The sequence below is a fragment of the Saccostrea echinata genome, unplaced genomic scaffold (genome assembly GCF_033153115.1).
Source record: "Saccostrea echinata isolate AGI-Se365-2 ecotype Australia unplaced genomic scaffold, CSIRO_AGI_Sech_v1 ptg000002l, whole genome shotgun sequence".
Lineage (NCBI taxonomy): Eukaryota > Metazoa > Mollusca > Bivalvia > Ostreida > Ostreidae > Saccostrea > Saccostrea echinata.
In genome coordinates, this window is record NW_026889751.1 from 2,451,408 (window position 1) to 2,473,115 (window position 21,708).

The following is a 21,708-nucleotide window of genomic DNA, read 5'->3' on the forward strand; positions in this document are numbered from 1 at the left end:
CTGTTGACCACTGCTTACTTAACACTGGATAAAACTAAGATTTAAAACAAGCACTGTTCATGTATATAGAATTTTAGGCTAAATGGAAAGTCAAAACATAGCTATAATTTATGTCGAGTTCCTGGTATAAAAAAACTTTTGACGAGAATTCAAACTTTCCTCAGAGTCGTATTGTTACGTATATAAACGCCTTGTGAAAGATCATGTATAAGTGGTACAGGGCATCAAAATAATTAATCAAATATATGTGTATAATGAAAAGGTGGTGATCCTCTCGGCTTACTTTTATGTAATTTCCTTCTTGAAATTCAGGTGAATCTGTCACAGGTTGTCATCTTAACACAAACCGCAAAGAGGTACGTCACACCTACTGAAATATTATGCATAGAGATGCCGAAAATATAAAGCACTTCGGTGCAAGTCGTAAATTTTTATCGTAATATATACCTGCTGAAACAAGTGATTATGGCAGCCTGTAGACTTTTCAGAATCTTGATAAGTGTTGGATTAACTTGTGTCTGTTTAGTTGTGTCCTTTCCATTTTTTGCGGATCACCATCTGCCTTCAAATACTGCCCCTGTCAACTGCGGAGGAAACAGAACTGTGTATACAGTTACAGCAATTGGACATCGTTTATGTGGACAGGATTTCTTTTACATAAAAAAGGACAAATTGAATCAATTCGGAAAAGTAGGTGTATCTTGTATCTTTTTTTTTACGTTATCAAAGGTTAAAATTCTTTTTTTTTTTCCTGTTCAGTGCTGTATTTCATTTTAGACATCCAAGAAGAGTTACATATTCATTACAACCATTACAATCTACTGTGAACTTTCAGTGTAAAACATCTTGATGACAAGCTGCAATTTTGAGATCCCCCATCCCTTACCCAAGCCCCCGAAAGGACATTCAATGTGTTCTATAATCATCCTGTTTGACAGTCTTATTTTTTCTTTAAACAGTGCGTCGATTTGTTTTCCCCAACCGTTAAATAGATGTGTATACAATTTGAAAGTTTGCACCTAGTATTTTTCTGATTCAGTTTTCAGAATATAAAAAGGTTCATATATGGTAATTTTGTGCGCATGCTAAAGACTTTTAAAAACTATTGATGGTCTTTTGTTTCTTCCTCTATAATCTACTTACTGCCATAAAATTCTATTTACCTGAAAATTTCAGACCAGACAGGTCTTATAAATCTAACCTAGCTATACTTGTCTTGGATATTTCAGTATATTATTCAAATTTTTAAGATAGGCTGCTCTACCGTTTTTGCTGATTAGCAAATCTTGAAGGTATAATTATATTTTATCATATTCACAAAATTTGTCTGTTGCTAAGATAAACCGTTGTACGGTAAATCTGTTTCAATTCATGTCTTGGCAATGGACAGACATGAAAAGTTTACAGCTCAAAGAATTTTTCAACCTAACATGCTTTTGGGAACTTAATGCAAATCTTGGAAATAAATGAATTGATACAAAACAAAGGTGCAAACAAAACATATGATGAAATTTGTAGTTTTATCACAGTTTCACATTCACGATTCTAGCATATAGTTGCTCCCCTTTTGCACGAACAACAGCCTTATTGTCACTTAGTTAACTATAAATTAAGTTTTCGGAGAACGTCTTTGGAATTGAGTACCATTCCCACTGGTGTCTTTCGCAGAGATTTTTTTTTACCGGTGGCATGTTTTCCGCTAAAAGCCTTCTTTTCCATTTATTTCAACTTAAATGGGGATTGTTTCCCAGCAGCGTTAATTTAGAACAATTACTGCATTTGAGGAACTCTCTTTTTCTCATCAGGAAACACTGAAAGATGTGAGTACCATGCATGCTTGTTTAGTACATATATTTCCCAGAAAACTATTTGTGTGTATGAATAAGAAGCGTAACTCAAGAGAGTTTCACAAATGAACTTCAATTTCCCTGGAAGAGTCTTGAATAAAACCCAAATTAAAAAAAAATTGGGGTCAAAGGTCGTCGAATAAAGAAGACGGTTCTTATTCAAAACAACATACAATTTTTAAATCAAAAGATATGTGGAAGGCACTCTAGCGAGAACAGTGCTCAATTAAAAAAAAAACAAAAAAACATGGAAACTTAGTTCTTAATATAGCTAATTGCATTAACGTTGTTATTCGTGAAAAGGGAAACACCTAAGTACTAGAAACATGGCAATAACGAACAGTATTCAAGTTCATAGTCCATTGAAACAATACAAATCGGGAGCAGAGCAAACACAGACCTCCAAAAACATCAGAGGCGGGATCATGTGCCATGGAGGAGTAAGCATCCCCTGCCGACCGGTTACACCCGCCGTGTGCACCTTGTTATAATCGGGTAAACGGAAATGGCCTAACTATTAGTATTAAAAACGTCAGTCAGCATTTGACATAATGATAGACTGTACATGTATTTGCTGATAAGGTCATTGTGTCGACCATAGAACTTGCGAAATGATGACTTCAAACGAGACTGTAGATATCCTTGTTTCATCAACTTTTTGGTTAATAGCTTGTCTCGTTTTTTTTTTTTCAAAATTGATTGCACGTAGAGCATGCTTTTTCGTATCGAATCAACTGGGAGACAAAAACCCCATATGCAGGTGATAAAAGTATATTGCTACATAAGTAAGGGAAGTTGACGATAGAAAAGTTGAAGTCATAGCGTGTACCATAAAGTTTTGTTGTTAGGCTACCATTTACGTCTTTTTCAAGTATAATATCCAAATATGAAACAAAGTGTCAGGCTCTGTGGTGTGTGTTATTTAAATTTCATAGGGATATATCGAATCGACACATGAATGGAAGTAACTATTGTTTACTGATAATACGTGGTCAATATATCTAAATGTCAAGTTAAAGACCACAGTAAGTGTTTTTCTTCTTCTCGTGTACACGTTTTTTTTAAAAAGAAATTCTGTTTCATATGAATACAAAAATAGGTTTGCTAAAAACGGGGTGCAACTGGTATCCATCGGAATTCCAACAGATTTTTGAAAGACCTGATCTCCAAAAACTACATAGATATTGTCAATCAGAAACTCAAGCATCTTTATAATATCAACTTCAGAGTACTTGTGTGTACAATCAGAATGAGTTTTAATTAGATAATTTTTCAAATGGCCAATGACAAGGTAACTGTATTTATGAGTTCCAATTTTATTGAAAAAAGCAGTTGTCTATGATGTCAAAAAACCTGGACTTTACTTTATCGTGGTTGTATAAAATGATGAAAAGTCGTACATTTTGGTATTATTGATTTCTGTAAAATTTGGTGAATTTATTTTCTTAAAGTTCTTTCGAGTTTATAAGTATCCACATGACTAATACCACTTCTCGAATATACTGTTGTACAGTACTCTTGAAGTTTCTCCTTCATTGCTGTAAATATTTTAGTGAGGACCGGAGTGAAGGAAGGGGCTTGGTTACTGGAACCCGCTATGTATCTTTGTTTATAAGGACTTCTATGTAGTTTTGGAATCTTCGTTTAAAGTCAGCATTTCGTAAATTTTATAGTCGTTAAAATGAAGGTCATTAGCAAATATATCATTGGGTCGTATTTTAGCTGACTTGTTTCATACCATTTGTTAGGGTTTTTTTAATACTGAATTTGACTATTGTTCGGTCTACCTGATCAAAACATAGAGCTCACGGTCAACAGGGGATGCTTACTCCTCCTAGGCACCTGATCCTACCTCTGGAATTTCCAGGGGTCCGTGTTTTATGCCCTCTTCACAGAATTCTATCGTTTATAGAATTTTGAGATCGATCTCTGTTCGTTATCTTCACCTTTTTCACTTATTTGATGTCATTTGTCAGTACCATGAGTTTGAAAAAAAAAGGATTGATTCTTGAGGAGACCATCACATGGTACATTCAGAAGATCAGGACCTTTAGTTATGTTCTGTAACCTCAATTTTCTGAGGAACTTCATTTTTATTCCTGTCGTTTTTCTCCTTGATAAGCTGATAGGGGTATGTTCTCAGAATCACTGTCATGTTTCGTTTTGAGTTTGAAATTTCAATCGGTAAAGTCATTTTCAGAGTCAGATGTTTCACACCTACTAGAGACTGAAGAAAGTTTAAAATAATTTCCTTCAGTTTACTCATTATCTGAACTTAATCATCACAATAGCTTTCAACCTTCCTGATTGTGCTGATAAAGCCCCGAACTTTTTCAGCTGCTTTTTTTGTATCCATTGAAATCAAAAAGAAGTAAATATTTAAGCAGAAATTATTAATACATTTAAACAAATTACACATACAATGAACGCCAAACTTTATTTTGTTTCAGGGCAGTCAATACGTTATATTTAGAGTACGAGTTTCCTACTGTATCGGAGATACAGGGCGGGGCTTACGGCGAGAGCGATAGCTCGAGCCGGGCCCCGCCCTGTATCTCCGATACAGTAGGAAACGAGTATTCTAAATGACTTGTGACATGACCTTTCTTATGACCTCGCTAATTTACATGTGTATTTTGGTATATCTCTCTCAACCAATCAGATAATTTTGCAGAAAGTTGATTTAGTACCCCATTTTTAGCAATCGCAACTGAAATGCCGAGTGAGGTGGACGTGCAGGTATCTATCAATTTAAATATTTATAATTCTGAGATGCATTATATAATGTTTTTTCCCAAAATTTAATTTATATTTGATTGCGTAGGTTTTTTTCCCTTTCTATTTAGCTCTTGCTGACTTTTTTTTAAAATCTAAGCTACGAATTCGAATTTAGTGCGAAACATTTTGATACATAGGAATCCTATATGGGAATGTATTTGAAGCAAAAATGTTTCGGGGAGGTTAATTGTATTCTGAGAGAAATGTCATCGACCGGTCGTCATACATGCGTATACAAAATTCTTGGCTCCAAATTGAAATAAACAGATGTAAGAAAGGGGGCATATTGCCTTTATGTTTGAAACAAAATGTAGAGGAACCAAAGGCAGATCCAGCACTCACTCGGGCGCGTCGGTATTCTCCCCCCTTTCGAGTTTTTTTTTTTTTTTTTTTTTTTCATTTTTGGCTTTTGTAAATTATGTTTGCTAAACTTGTATACACTTTAAATTCATCAACACGAAACGATCACGCACATATAGTGTCAGGCCTTATTATGAATCTACCCCCACAAAATCCCCGATTTTCCAGTTTGGACATTTTTTTTTCGAAGAAAACCATTTGTGCACTGCCCCCCACTCCCTTCTTTCTAAAAGTTTTGAATCCGCCACTGGTAACTTTACGTTGTAAAATTCTATTCTTAATTCATCTCAAATTTTGAATACTAACAGCTCTATCATGCAATTTGATTGATTCCTATGTCTATATCATTTAAGATACGGTTTTCCGTCATCGCTAAAAATAAACCGTACTGTATCGTTGATATTTTGCAGATACAGTACAGTTTCTGCTTATTTGCATAAGAAACGCCCACCAAAAGTGTTCTGTATCGCAGTTATTGTACGGCTGACTTCAAAGGAAAACTCGCCAGGTCATGTCACAAATATCCAATAGAACACCATGATCTTATACAAATGGCCTCTAATGTGGTTATTATATCAGAAAGAGACAATTAATCCAACACAAAATGATTTAGCAGGTCGTTGAATTTCGTGTAGAAAATTGAGGTACTAAAGGACTAAATTTCTGATTGCCAGATAATTATATGTATACTGGTAATTGAGCATTGTAGCATCAAATTCTTTCAAATTACAAAGTAACACAAAGATATATAATTTGTTTTTTTTTCCTGTCTAAACCAAGGGCTCAAGTGAGCTATTTTTTCCTTTACTAAAATTGTCCAACATTCGTTCGTCTGTCTGTCGGTCGTATTCCGTCGCAAACTTTTCAAATACTCAACTTCTGCTTACTACAACAAAAGAAATTTCAACCAAGCTTGGTACAAAGTATTTTTGGTTGAAAAGGTGTCAATTTTATTCAGACAAATGGTCATGTAAGGCCTTTCTCATTGAGAAATTATTACGAAATATGGAATGTGGGATTATTTAAAAATATCCTTAGACAGAACCATTGGTCCAGAAAAGATCAACCTTATGTCTAATGTTCCTTTAAAATATACTATCAAAATGTCCGAATCATGGTCCCTGGATCTTGGATGGGGCTGTAATAGGAGGCCATGGTTGTACATTCGTCATTGAAGTTTATATCGGAAAATTCTCTTAAGAATTCCTATCGAAAACAGCAGCAGTTAGGCATACATAAAAGCAAGCCTTATTGAGTAGTGTAGATAGATTTTGTTTCAATCATATAACCTCCATAGCAGGGTTATAGGATACAGTCAGCTTTAAAATACAGATATATATAACTTTTTTTTTTCAATGGATGGATCTGTAGCTTTTTGTCGCCCATTTCAATTTTTTAGATTAGTAAATTGTAGATAGTACAGACGATGCCTTGAACAAGTACGTTATTTGTGTCTAAAGCCAGAGGCGAGATTTTTTTCATTTGCTACATAAAATCATTCAAACTAAATAATTTAATTAATGAACAGTTAGACGTCATAACTTTGTCATACACATGGCGACACCACCTGTGTTAAGATAAGCATTACATATATCCGTCTTAATATACATTCAGTCCGATGTACGTGTGGAGGGTCAGATGATTTATATTTTTTGTACTTAAGCCACCAGAACACTTAAATGCAACGTACCAAATTATTTGACCTGCAGTTTCAGTAGGGTGACGACCTACTTGTTTGATGTCCGGGGTCAGGTATTTAGAAAGCATGTGTTTATGGCAGAAGATAAATATCATTAGTGGAGATATTCTTTCTTATTCTAAAACAACTAAATTGTACCAGGGAACGCATGTGTCGCCTGCTTTGTAGCTTCATTAAAAATGTAAATTAATCTAAGAGTAGTAGTCAACTATATATTTATTGTTAGCATGATAGTTCATGCAATTGCCTGCAAAGAAAAAAAAATTGTATTAGACTGCGATAGAATCTGACGATCAAAGAAAATATGGTTCCTCAAACCTCAAATGAATAATTAAATTGAAAGGATTTTTATTACCAATGATTGTTTTTCAGTTTATTAATACGTGTTTCCAAAAATCATCTAAAATCTTTAGTACAATTAATACAACTGTATACAATCGTGTAGACTGTACACGATCCATTGTGGTGTACCGATCACGATGTATTTTTCTAGTAATTTAAAATTAAGTTTGAATGTGTGGTAACTGAATATCATACAGTTTCATAGTACAGTGTCATGAGCTCATAAACAAGTATATGCTAATTATCAAAACCCTGCCTCTCAAAATTCAAAAGTAATGCGTTAAATTAAACTGTCCGGGGTATTTTTTGCAAAGTAGGTCAAAGGTCAGGGTCAAATGGATTTTTTCCCCAAACGTTTTATGCTAAACAGCATATGCTCTATAGCATAGACTTACCTGCTGTATATCGGCAATATGAACTATTTTGAAAAGTAGTCAACGGTCATAAGGTCAATAACCATGGTAATTTACAAAAGCCATAGTGCCAGGCAATGTATGTGCAAAATATCAAATTCATACCTCTTACAGTTCTTATATAAGGTGTGACAAATCCATACCTCTTACAGTTCTTATATAAGGTGTGACAGACGACGGGTAAGGTGATCCCGAAGTGACACTCTGCTCTGCAGGCGACACAAAAACAGTTATAAATATGATATTTTGTATCAGTATCAATGGTGGATTAAGATGGGGTTAATTATTGATACTAAACTATATTATTGATGGAAGTCAAGTTTATATCATTAATGGTTATATAAGACCTTAGCAGGTAATTAAAGTGAAGTAAGTGACAGCTTCCTGTCATACTATTGCTGGTGTCATTATTGGTGTTTTAAGCAATAAGTTGCAATATTTATGCAGTATCAGAGGTCCTTGCTTGGTAGCATAACTGCTTATGAACAGGGAATGTTCCTTGGCCATGCATAAGGTCATTTGGTCTAGTTCAAATGATTTTGAAGCGGTAGTCTGGATCATAGAGATAATATGTTAAGGTAATATGCAGAGATTGCAGAAGCTCATACTAGATTTCGAATATATACATCTATTCAGTTTAACATGCTTACTAATTCAAAGTTCAGTTATGACATTCTGAAATTTAAGGTACTCAGTCCGAAACCGCTCTTCTTTGCGTTGTTGCAACATATTGGCCATAGCAGCAACCTTGAAAAATTAAATTAAGTCATTTTTCTGCTAGAGAATGGCATACTAGAGCACCCGCATCGAAAGTGTCTTTTTACATAATGTTCTTGTTTTGGGTACTGTCCAAGGTTCAAGAACTTCGAGTTACATGTATGAGTCACAGAAGTTTTCAAAAAAGAAACTGACATTATTGAAAAGTACTAGTATGACTTACTAAGCTTGGGCTACAAGAGTTTATTTCTGAGTCGTCATAACCTTGGCAAAATTAAATAAAGGACAATAAAGATGAGGGATACAGATTGTGTAATAAATTCTTTGCAGCGTTTTTTTCCCGTCCGATTAACATTTCGATGTCTATAAATAGCATTAAGACAGAAATTTTATACCTTTAAACATAAAGAAAGAAATATATTTTTCATATTTTGTATTTATAGGATTTTAAAGACGTTAAGTATGACTGGCCAACACTTTGCAAGATGGACTCAGATAACGACAACCGCACAAACGGAGAGGAACTTGGTGACCCAGAATGCATCTGGAATAACCATTACACAACAGAGGCGGTCAGCCATCCTGGTAATGATTACAATATTAAGGAACAACAATCCATGGTGGTGTCTTATTGATAATAAATTGTGTTCAGAACAACATACCATACATATAAATGTATCTAGTCACTTACACTGTGGATACTGGTCCTTTTCTTGAGCTGGAAACCGAAGTCTGGTGTCGCAAAAGATGCTGGCACGGAAAAGACTCCACGCTTCTCAATATTCATAAGTACAAGCCTATCTCTTAATCTGCAGCCTTCCATCAGCAACTGGTCCCAACTTGAGTAAAATTAGACAACTCAAACGAACAACTAAACTGTTAGAGTGTATTGTTCAGGCCCGTAGGAAGCAATTTCACTTTGAGGGGGCACAAACATATATTTTCAGTTGGGGAGGGGGGCACTATCAACTACCAAAATTCCTTGACAAGCCAAAAAAAAAAGGGTTATCAGACGTTGTTTTGAGGGGGCACAAGCATATAGTAGCTATGTTTTCTATAGTATTCTATATGACGGCAAAATTATTGAGGGGGCACGGCCCTCCCGTGCCCCCCGGTTCCTACGGCCATGTTGTTATTAACACAGGCACCTGAAGCGTGGATAACATAGAGCTCTTAACCACCCCACCCCCACCCCCTTCACCAACACCTAACTTCCAAAACACGACGATTTTTCTCAAAATTATGTGATTTCGCCGTCAATTCCATCAACATGTATATGTCATTCTGTGCTTTGTACTTTAATTAAGGTTTAAAATATTTGGCCATGTACGGTAAAATGATAATACACAAGGTAAGAACCAACGGGAGGTTTCCCGCTTCGAGTCTGATTTCCAAGATACTAACAGTATACATGTATTCTAGTATATTTTTTCAAGCAATCTGTCAAGAGATATTCTCCTACAAGTCCCCATCCTTAGTGTCTTACTTGCTGTAATCAGACAATTTATTAAACGGACACATAAAATTTTCTCAATTGACAGCGTTAAAAGAGGTTCTGTTTCGCTTTATCTGGTTAGTCGATAATTTAAACTGTAATCTGTCTCGTGGTATTTTGGAAGTAACTGAGTTAGGGGAGGGGGAGGGTTTAAGAGCTGTATGTTATCCACGCTTCAGGTGCCTGTGGTTAGTAACCGTATAATAGTGTAAAATATTTATAGATGTCTCACAAAAATTTCGGTATGTTTGTAGGGCTGTGTATCGTGAGGAAAAAGTATCACGATATTTCAGAAAAATATCGCTATACATCATAAAATATTAAGTTTGTACATTTGTAAATTCCTCTATAATCTTTTTTTTATTTTTAAGCAAGAAAAATGCAGATTTCAGCATTTCTTTTTCAAAAAATCATATTAGAATAATCTTTTGAGTTTTTGTTTTTTAAAAGATTCAACTTTTTTATTGCTAGAAAGAGAAATTCGACTTTTCCTTTGAATTTAAATGAGTTCCGCCATATTGTTTACACAGGTTATGCTGAGGACGAGGTTCTCGATGATGCTGGCAACGTAACTTACGTCATAAAGAACTGGGAGGAGGAGGAGGCGTGTGGAAACATTGTCAAGATAGGGTGCTCACAATACACACACGGGATGGGGATTACCACAAAACAATAAAAACTTGAGGAACAATTCACAGTGCAGAACTGAGTGAGCTTTACTAGCACATTGGAGACATTTAATGTGAATTTGACAACTGGATTGTGCCTTTGTCTTGTTAATGATCAATCGCCAAGTGCAAAGATAATGACTTGTTAAAAAAAAATCGTACTATTATAAGTGAACGCCCTCCGTTAAGGATATATTTAAGACTACAAATTAAAAGTGGTGTGTGATAATGGTATGTTATGACGTATTTCTGCTCTTCAATATATGTCATTATAATTCCGTCACCGTTAAAATATTAAATAATTACCAAAAATCCCCTACTCATTTCATGTTTTAAGATTTTTGCGATTATTTCCTGCATTAGGGATGCTCGTGCTTTATTGATTTAACAGTTGCAATGATTGTGACACTGATTATAATTTTAATATGTTTATATCTAATATATTTTATAAGTATTGAGCCAAGTTCCTATAAAATGCAAGTTATATTTCCCAGGCCTTGAGGTCTTAATTTTCCATGTCAACATAATAATCTTACAATGTTGACATACATCTACCGAAAATATGAATTAAAAATGTATCCAAAGTATTAATTGTCATTTCAAAGTGAAAACGCACCTGTGAAACCCCGGTGTTTTGTTAAACAATGCACATTATGAATAAAATATTTGTTATTTTGCTTTGAGCTTAATATTCATTTACATTTTTTAATATAATATTTAAATTGTAAATGTACTCTAACCTAGAAATTGACATTTTATATGTCTTAATTTTACGAATAAAAGTCTGGATGAATTGCATGAATTAAAGGTAAAAACTGCACACCATTTGATTGATTTAATATTGTTTTAATTGGAATATCTTAAACGATTCACAACTAATTTACTTACCATTTTTAACTACGATTAATTAACTGGGCATTTGCTAATATATTAAAATGGTGAATTATTACGCCAGTTAGTGTTAAGGTGATTTTTTTTAATTTACATTGCCCAGTATCATAATAAGTTTAAAAAATAGGTGTTTTTTTTTAAATATATATATACATGTACATTGTAATCACTTATACTCATAGACACTTATTAGGTTACATAGAGACTCATTCTTTAGTTGATAATAATAAAATGGTTGAAAAAGATCTGTAGTACATGTTTATAATTGCAACTTTATATATTCTACTCTATATATATATTAACTACTTTAAGTAGTATTAATGAACTCTTTTTTTCATCTACATATATTCTATACCATTTTTTTATTTTTTAGTTTATTAATAGTGAGGATGGCTGTTATCATTGTCGCTTAAGATAGAATCTACACTACCTCAGGATGCTTCCATATCAATATCATTAATCATGGCTTTGCTGTTCTTGAGTAGAAGAATTTTAAAGATGTACAGTGTACGAGGGCGGTGATAAAAAGCGAACTAATTGAATAACTTCCATAAATGAAATAAAATTAAATTTCGATGTTTATTATTTTTTAAAGTAGTCCTCCGATTTTAATGCACATCCGCCACCGTTCTGCCCATGCGCGAATCACGTGATCCAGGCGGTCACGTGACATGCTCCATAGCGTTCTATTCACAGAAGCTTAAAAGATTTCCGTGTCTTATATTTCTTACCATGAGGTTATTTTTTTATAACAAGAATTGTCCATTTGTCATAAATGGTTAAATCTTCGCAATAGCATGGGTTGGTAAGGATATATTTTCCCACAATGAGCATGGTGACCATCACAACCTGACATCTGTGTCTTGGATGTGTCATTCTTCCATTGTGATTAAAGTATTGGCGCATTCTTTTTATCATATCTGATATGTTTAAAGTCTAATGTTAACGTCACTTTAGAGATTTAATAATTATGATATTCTTCAAATATTCAACAATATTTCTAACTGTAACTTGGTGATCTTTCATGACAAATTGCTCAACTAAGGACACATCTCTTCCCCAGCTTACTTTCACTTGGCGCCAGAACAAATATCAATTTTAACCATCTCCCTTCCTTCACTAAAACAATCAATCCAATTTATGATTGAACTTCTGGCAAGTCTTTTGTCTTCATAAACCTTGTACAAATTATTATATGCTACTACAAAGGAATTTCCAAGATAAACGTTTAACTTTACAACTTTCCGTTACTCGAGTACGACTGAGTCAGCTTTTTTTTTTTACAAGTCGCCTACATTTTGACGTCATTTTCACATTGTGACGTCACAAACATGAAGCAAAACATTACGTATCAACTGCTATTTATAGAATATGTTTATGACTATTTGTGTGCCAAATTTCATTCTGATCTGAATAGTGGTTTTGTAAATATAGGGAGAGTTCGCGAACTTTTTGATCACCCCTCGTATTCCTATGTACAACTCTGATCGCTCATTGTAGCCCCACCCTAACCACCCTAAATTTGAACAAATTTGAATCTACAATACCCGAGGATGCTTCTATAATAATATGACTAATCGTGGCTTTGCTGTTGTTGAGCAGAAGATTTTTTTCAAGACGATTCCTATATTTTCTGATGTAAAACTTTGATCCTCTGTTGTGCCCCCTCATAACCCCTGGGGGTCATAATTTCAACAAACTTGATTCTTCAAAACCTAAGGTTGCCTCTGTATAAATATGACTAATAATGGCTTAGTTGTTCTTAAGAAGAAGGTTTTTAAATATGTTTCTTATGTAAGATGTATGATCAGGTTCTTACAAGGGAGAAAGAGGTTCTCTCTTTCACTCTTTCTGAGTTAATGATTGGAATGATTATTAAGACTGCTCTTTCTGAGGGTTATCACCTCGGTACTAAAATTAGAGACTGGGACTGGGTAATATACTACTTGCACCGGTGTTTCTCCTTTAGGTTCCTATTGATAGATAAGAACCAGGCGTCTCAATCTCCTTCACATTTATTACCTTTGGATACCAACCTTGGCCCTTTATCACCCAGAACTTAACATCAATTCCCCAACTTCTCCTAGCTTCTGATTACCTGACTTTCCCTAAGCTTTGCCTTATATACCCTTTGGCTAGTCAATTTCGGGTTGTCAGGTCATTCCACTATTTGAAGTCTTCAATGCATTTACGCAAATGCCCCTTAACCATTACACCTATGTACTCCTATGTAAAACTTTGACCCACTGCTGTGGCCCCGCCCTACCCCCGGGGGTCATGATATGAACAAATTAGAATCTACACTATCTGAGGATACTTCTATATTAATATGATTAATAATGGCTTAGCTGTTCTTGAGAAGAAGATTTTTAAAGATATTTCCTGTATATTCCTATGGTAAACTTTGACCCCCTGTTGTGGCCATGCCCTACCCTTTGAGGTCATGTATGGAACAAACTTGAACAACACTGCCTGAGGATACTTCTTTAATAATATGACTAATCATGGCTTTGCTGTTCTCGAGAAGATTTTTAAGACATTTCCTATATTCCTTTGTAAAACTTCGACCCCCTCTTGTGGCCCCGCCCTACCCCCGGGGGTTATGATCTGAAAAAAATTGAATCTAGAGTATGTAATAAAGCTTTCACATAAGTTTAATCTTTTTTAGCCCAGTAATTCTTGAGAAGATTTTTTAAAAGATGCCACCAAATTTTCAGGAATTCCTAATGATCTCCCCTTGAAAGAGGGCATGGCACTTTCTCTGATCAACTTAAATTCCCTTCACTCAAGGATGCTTTGTGGCAAGTTTGGTTGAAATTGCCCAGTATTCTTGAGAAGAAGTCGAAAAGGGGATTGATTGAATGATTGTATGTTTTTTACGTTCCATTCGAGAATTTTCACTCATATAGACGTCACCATATACCGGTGAAGGGCTTCATACTTAGACCTGTACTCGGCACTCAGGGCCATTGAGCATTGAGGGTTCTTTATCGTGCCAACGCCTGCCGTGACACGGGGCCCCGGTTTTTAAGGTCTCATCCGAAGTACCCTCGAAAATGTGAAAAGTTTACAGACGATAGACGGCCGCCGGACACTCTTTGATCAGAAAAGGTCACTTGAGCCTTCGGCTCAATGCATGCGATTTACTCGTAAATTCCATTTATACGCCGTACATTGTACATTTTTAAGGATCTACATGTAAATAAACCATACATACATGGAACTGGCGCAAAATATAGACTTTTTATACTTGATAAATAAACCAACTGTGAATACATGCTTACCTAAAGTTTAAGAAATCGTTAAAAAAAAATCCTCGTTTTCAAACAGAAATTAGTCGGAACAAAACAATTATCTTAACATTTTAAAATTGAGATTTTTACAAACTTCACATGTGTAATCCTTGTGACAAGACCTTCCTTCGGATACCAACAATTTTGACTCACTGACCTTGACTTTGGATTTGACCTAGTTTTGGATAACTTTAACCTTGGCCATAACTTTTGAACGGTTGGTCTAGAGCTTACTTCACATATGTAATCTTTGTGATAAGACCTTCCTTTGGATACCAACAACTTTGAATTTCTGACTTTGACCTTGGAGTTTCACCTACTTTTGGAAAACTTTAACCCTGTCCATAACTTTTGAACGTTTGGTGGTAGAGCTATCATATTTCACATATGTAATCCTTGTGACAGGATCTTCCTTTGGATACCAACTTTCGCCCTTTGACATTGAACTTGGAGTTTGACCTACTTATGGAAAACTTTATCCTTGGACAGAACTTTTGAACAGTTGGTGCTAGGGCTTTCATATTTAAGATGTCTATTCCTTGTGACAAGATCTTCCTTTGGATACCAGCAATTGTAATCTATTGACCTTGGAGTTTGACATACTTTTGAAAAAATTTAACCTTGGTCATAACTTTTGAACGATTGGTGCTTCGGCTTTCACATTTCACATGTGTATTTCTTATGAGAAGGCCTTTTCTTGGGCACCATTAATTTTGACCTTGACCTTAATGTTTGACATATTTTGAAAAAAAATTAACCTTTTCCATTTCTATTCAATGGTTGCTGCTAGGGCTATCATATATCACAGGTATATTCCTCGAGACAAGACCTTACTTTGGGTACCAACATATTTCATTTGCATTTGAGAAAGTTTAACCTTTTCTATAAGTTACCATACGGGGACATCAGTGTTTCACAAACACATCTTGTTTACAATTATTTTTAGGCTCTCTTTCCAGCTTACAATCCGTGCACGATATGAACATCGATCACCCATTCCGAATACATTAATCTTCCATCATTTCACTCATCGAGGTAAAATAGTTGAATTTTGTTGGATTTCAAGACATATTGGTATCCCTGGCACACCAAAGCCAATAGTGCTGGAGAAACTGCACACTTCAAAATTCCCTGCACAGATCTGAAATCTTTTGCATTTTTGGGGAATATTTGTCTTGGTAATAAACGTTATGTTATATATAAAACAAAGTTAATATAAATCATCTGATTTCGCCTAAAGCGTCAGGACAAAGAATACATATTGAATATTCACGATTTACCCATTCACGATGTACACTGTCCACTAAATAGGGAATTCCAGCCTGAATGCATATTTTGTAACTGTTCATTAACTTTACACTACATTCTTTTAGAGTATAACACACAGTCACAGTGTAAATTCACTGTTTTAGAAAAAAAATTATATTATTATGGAAAGCCATAGGGGACCCCCAGTGTATTAAGCATCCCCTATCGACCGTGTGCTCATTGTCGTGATCAGGCAAACGGAAAATCTGTAGACAGTTCAGTGTTTAAATAATGGCCTAACAATTAGTATGAAAGATGTCAGTCAGCATTCGACTGAATGATAGACTGTTTTTGAATAATTTCCTCCTTAGAAAGGGAGCTATGGGTATAAGTTGGATTGCCACTTGCAGAATTAAATCCCAGTTCTTTTAAAATATAATTAAATAAAGAGCCTTACAAACAATGACAGTGTTGTTACCTGCTTTGTCAGCTGGGACTATATACTGATCGGGTAATCTATTTCTTTTTTTTAACTTCTGAATTATTGAAGACAGAAGGATAGATGGTTTTCATATTGCCCCTTAATAGCTTAATGCGAGATTTCAACAATCATCAGATACTTCTAATCCATTCTAACAAAGTGTTATGATCTTCTTTTTCATGTTTGGTCCATCGCCTGGCGTAATCTTGCACAGAATTCATAATATTTATGAAATTATGACGCCAGTTGAAAGATCGCTAAATTTTGACGCTTTTAAAATAAGTGATTTAAGGTCCTTATTATTAACTATATCTATGTCCCCGGTAAAGATGTGTCTAGCAGGATTATAATTGTAGGGTGAAGAACATGAACAAGTTGGAGGAATACGTTTCATATGTTTGATATCTAAGCACTATAATGTTCTTTGGTAATTAAAAAGTATGAAGCAATAGTCGATGTATATGTGTAAGAAATACAAGGAAGGAGACTTCAATTAGAAATAAGGTGAAATACAAAACTGGATTTTTTGTGATTAAAAATATTAATTATAATTATTAACTGCGTCAATTTTTTTGTTGGAATATTGAAGTTGTAGGGACAATTAGGTTTGAGCAGTATTTCCTTCCGTAAAACGTGGCGGTTTAAAAGGCCTATGATTTGCAATTCCAAGAAACTTTTAGAAAATTTGAAATCACAAAATTTAACCAAAATCAATAACATCTAAATATTTGACTTTTCAACACTTTATACAACCATTTTCCATGATATGTTAAAGTCCAGGCTTTTTAACATCATGGTCAGCTGCTTTTTCAATAAAAATGGAAGTAATAAATTTACTTACCTTGTCATTGGTCATTTGCAACATTATTTTGTTTAAAAAAAACATTCTGATTGTACACACAAGTACTCTGAAGTTGACATTAAAAAGATGCTTGAGTTTCTGATTGATTAAAACAATCTATCAGAATTTCCATGGGCACCAATTGCGTCCCGTTATTAGCAGACATTTTTTTCGTATTCATAACTGTTGATACATTATTTTATGGTTCAAAAAAACTGTCAGAAAGGGAAAACCAAAATATTTTTCTTGTTGTCCAAAACTTTCTGATAGTAAGCAAAAGATTTTAAAACAAATCACTTGATATTTTTACTACGAGACATTATTCGGTCTCTCTTTTTCAGTTCAAATTTTTATTAGTGATGTGGCATGAATGAGTGAGGTAAATTTTATTTTGTTATGTAAAAATTGGAATTTTTGGAGATTTTTCAGCGACTTCAATTCCAGTAAACTTTTCACAATATAAATGTATGAAAGTTTTCCTTATGAGTGTATTATTTTAGGATTAATCCACGTACATGTTCTCTCACTGGTTGAATTTGCAGAAAGAGGGACTAATATAAGCCTTATGGCTTGTTTCCCAATTCTTTTGTATTTATTACTAGCGTATTTGTACCATTTTCGTCAATAAAATATTGTTTAAACTAAATGCTAACTGACGTTTTTCATACTAATTGTTAGGCCATTATTTACACACTGAATTGTCTACGGATTTTTCCGTTTTCCCCGATCATGACAATGAGCATACGGCGGGTGTGACTGGTCGGCAGAGGATGTTTACTCCTCCATGGCACCTGATCCCACTTCTAATGTTTTAGAGATCCGTGCTTGCTCTGCTCCCGATTTGTATTGTTTAAATGGTCGTTTGAGCTTGAATACTGTTCGTTATCTCAATATTTAATCCACAATCACAGATCTGGGCCTGTATTCTGGTTTCGAAGAATCCAAATATGGACTTTCCTTGACATTTTCATATAGACTATTTAAAACTTTGAAAGGGCCAGAGTGAAGTTTGGTGTGAATATAATGAAGACCTAACCGCTTATTTACATAAGGTAGAGACATCGTGTATATATGTTTATTGTAAGACCGATGTTCATGACTATTCCTCCGTCTCTGTGTATTGTTAACAAGAATAGATATGGGCTACATGTACCTCATATCCAAGACATTCGACTTTTAATTTATTCGAATTTTCATTGTGTTCAGATGACTTCTAACAAAAAACAAGTATTTACTGACAAAACGTCAGAGATACTCAAGCTGTAGAAAGTCAACTATCTATAGAAGTGCCATAAATATCCTAAAATGACGTAATATTTAGGTATTCTCTATTGAGGGGAAGTGTAAAACGAGCCATCAACTTCTCAACAGAGAATAAATATTTAGGCTACTGAGTTTCAACATCTTTTGTTGAATAAAATATACATGTACTAGGAAACAAACTGCATGTACATATACAATGTATAACGTTACATGCATGTAGTGACTTTATCACAAAGTTGCCCATGCCTAAAAAATAGTTTTAATTTCGCATAGAACATAGACTAAATATAATTAATCGTATAATTTTAAATATGTATTGAACACCTCACTCATTTTCAGGAATATTTATCCAAATAGCATGATACAGGCCTCTAGCAACGTTTTTAAAGTGGGGGGGGGGGGCTCCGAAAAAATCCCGCGTTCTATGGGCCTGTGCTACATGCATCTAACTTTCCAATGATAGAATCTTCTGTAAAAAATCAAAACAAGTCCAAGTCGTTATGGAATAACTCGGCCCCTTTAACCCAGTCTAGGGCTTGAGTAAAAAACGGTAAACCTGCACTGGTTATGAAACTGGAGTATAGTTCTAAACTTCTTCATGTCCGTAGCAAATACTGATACCCAGTCTACATGATCTAAGCGTCACTAGGGAACGGTGCACAAACCTGTGCTTGCAAGACCAAATAGCCTAGGTCTACACACGTGCGAAGATCCTTTCCGACGAGCTCGGAAAATCACGTTGCTTTGCTGAGAAGTTACGATTGCAGGTGTTTAACCATAATGACCATTCCGTTATTTTAAAAAAAATAAGAGAAAAAAAAAAACACACACACACACAGTTAATGATTAACATTCTCACTCAAAAGTAAATATACGTCAATTTACGAACAATAATCATGACAGTAATATAATTGGTGAAAAGATTTAACATTATCAATCGAAGTATGACCTATATATTTTCGTGAAAAAGACTGAGGAAGCAGCGAGCGTAGGAATATGAAAACTTTTTATTTCTTTTTCTGGGGGGGGGGGGGGGGAGTGATTTTCTTAAAATCTTTTTACGTTAATTTTGTTTTCTTTAACGTATTAGATATACATCATTATTCTTAACATTTGTTGTAATGTTGTATCTACTGATCATGAATGGAACTATTTTCTTCGGAGCAATTGTGTGAAGAGTACCTGACTTTAGTAATAAACAAGAACAGATATATGGGTTACCCCATATCCAAGATATTCGACTTTTAATTTATTCGAATTTTCATTATGCTCAGATGATTTCTAATTAAAAAAAACTATTTACTGATAAAAGGTCAGAGATACTCAAGCTGTAGAATGTCAACTATACAGTATACAATGGCCATAAATATCCTAAAATGACATAATATTTAAGCTACTGAGTTTCAACATCTTTTGTTGATTAAAATATGCATGTGTTAAGGAAACTGCATGTACATATATAACGTTACATGCGTGTAGTGACTTATTATCACAACGTTGCAGATGCCTAAAAAATAGTTTTAATTTCCCATAGAACATAGACTAAATATAATTAACCGTATAATTTTAAAGATGTATTTAACAGCTCACTCATTTTCAGGAATATTTTAATCCAGATAGCATGTTACAGGCCTGTAGCAACGTTTTCAAAGTGAAAGGGGGGGGGGGCTCCGAAAAAATCCCGCGTACTATGGGCCTGTGCTACATGTGTACCATCTAACTTTCCAATGATAGAATCTTCTGTAAAAATTCGAAACAAGTCCAAGCAAAGATCAAAGATAGCCCAATTTTTTAAATAGCAAAACTATAGAACTATCAAGGATAGATTTTAATTTATTTTTTAATTTTGTGCTATTAAAGTACTATCACTCATGGGTCAACAAGAGTAATCAATGGACTCGTCTAGAGATGCATTGACGGCCGTTGTTAAACGCAAAGTAAAGCGCGAGATCGGTTGCGGCTGTGGAGCGTCACTGAACATTCCTTCGTCACAGAATAAAATCCGACATTTAACACTTTATATAGACTTTGAATATAGAGACGTTTTGAAGATAAACTACATTTTTGTTTCTAGAAATCTTTTTATTTACAAAAATAGTATATTTTCGTGTTTATAAACTGAGTAGATCAATGACCTAGCATTGTTTTAGATAACTCAGCCCCTCTAGCTCAGTCTAGGGCTTGAGTAAAAAACCTGCACTTGTTATGAAACTGGTGTATAGTTCTTCCTCATGTTCGTAGCAAATACTGATACCCATTCTACATGATCAAAGCGTCGCTAGCGAACGGTGCACATACCTGTGCTTGCAAGACCAAATAGACTAGGTTTACACACGTGCGAAGATCCTTTCCGACGAGCTCGGCAAATCACGTTGCTTTGCCGAGAAGTTACGATTGCAGGTGTTTAACAATAATATCCATTCCGTTATTTAAAAAAAAAAGAGAAAAAAAACACACACAGTTAATGATTAACATTCTCACTCAAAAGAAAATATACGGCAATTAACGAACAATAATCATGACAGGTATATAATTGGTGAAAAGATTTATCACTATCAATCGAAGGATGACCTATATATTTTCGTGAAAAAGACTGAGGAGGCAGAGAGCGTAGGAATATGAAAACTTTTTATTTCCTTTTATGGGGAAAAGTGATTTTCTTAAAACCTTTTTACGTTAATTTTGTTTTCTTTAACGAATTAAATATACATCATTATTCTTAACATTTGTTGTAATGTTGTATCTACTGATCATGAATGGAACTATTTTCTTCGGAGCAATTGTGTGAAGAGTACCTGACTTTAGTAATATATCTTGAATAGATAATATGCACTGATCGAATATATTAACAAGAATAGATATGGGTTACCCCATATCCAAGATATTCGACTTTTAATTTATTCGAATTTTCATTGTGATCAGATGATTTCTAATAAAAAAAACAAGTATTTACTGACAAAACGTCAGAGATACTCAAGCTGTAGAAAGTCATAATAAAAGTGCCATGAATATCCTAAAACGACAAAATATTTAGGCGACTGAGTTTCAACATCTTTTGTTGAGTAAAATATGCATGTACTAGGAAACAAACTGCATGTTCATAAATAACGTTAGATGCATGTAGTGACTATCACAAAGTCGCACATGCATAAAAAAAGTACTTTCACATAGAACATAGACTAGATATAATTAATCGTATAATTTTAAAAATGTATTTAACACCTCACTCATTTTCAGGAATATTTAATCCAAATAGCATATGTTACAGGCCTGTAGCAACGTTTTCAAAGTGAAGGGGGGTGGGCTCCGAAAAAATCCCGCGTACTATGGGCCTGTGCTACATGTGTACCATCTAACTTTCCAATGATATTA

The 21,708-nt window shown here is 34.5% G+C and overlaps 1 protein-coding gene across 1 annotated transcript; it reads left to right on the forward strand.

Moving 5' to 3' along the window:
• Positions 1-349: 349 nt before the first annotated feature.
• On the forward strand, positions 350-10,996 carry LOC133178346 (temptin-like). Its single transcript, XM_061313079.1, has 3 exons — positions 350-690; positions 8,600-8,741; positions 10,182-10,996. Exons 1-3 carry the CDS (start codon positions 466-468, stop codon positions 10,325-10,327), a joined length of 513 nt encoding a protein of 170 aa, XP_061169063.1. The 5' UTR covers positions 350-465; the 3' UTR covers positions 10,328-10,996.
• The last annotated feature ends 10,712 nt before the right edge of the window (positions 10,997-21,708 follow it).

Coding starts and splice junctions, on each gene's coding strand:
- LOC133178346 (XM_061313079.1), top strand. CDS start 466: ATGGCAGCCTGTAGACTTTTCAGAATCTTGATAAGTGTTGGATTAACT. Junction 691..8,599: donor AATTGAATCAATTCGGAAAA/GTAGGTGTATCT, acceptor TTGTATTTATAG/GATTTTAAAGACGTTAAGTA. Junction 8,742..10,181: donor AGAGGCGGTCAGCCATCCTG/GTAATGATTACA, acceptor TTGTTTACACAG/GTTATGCTGAGGACGAGGTT.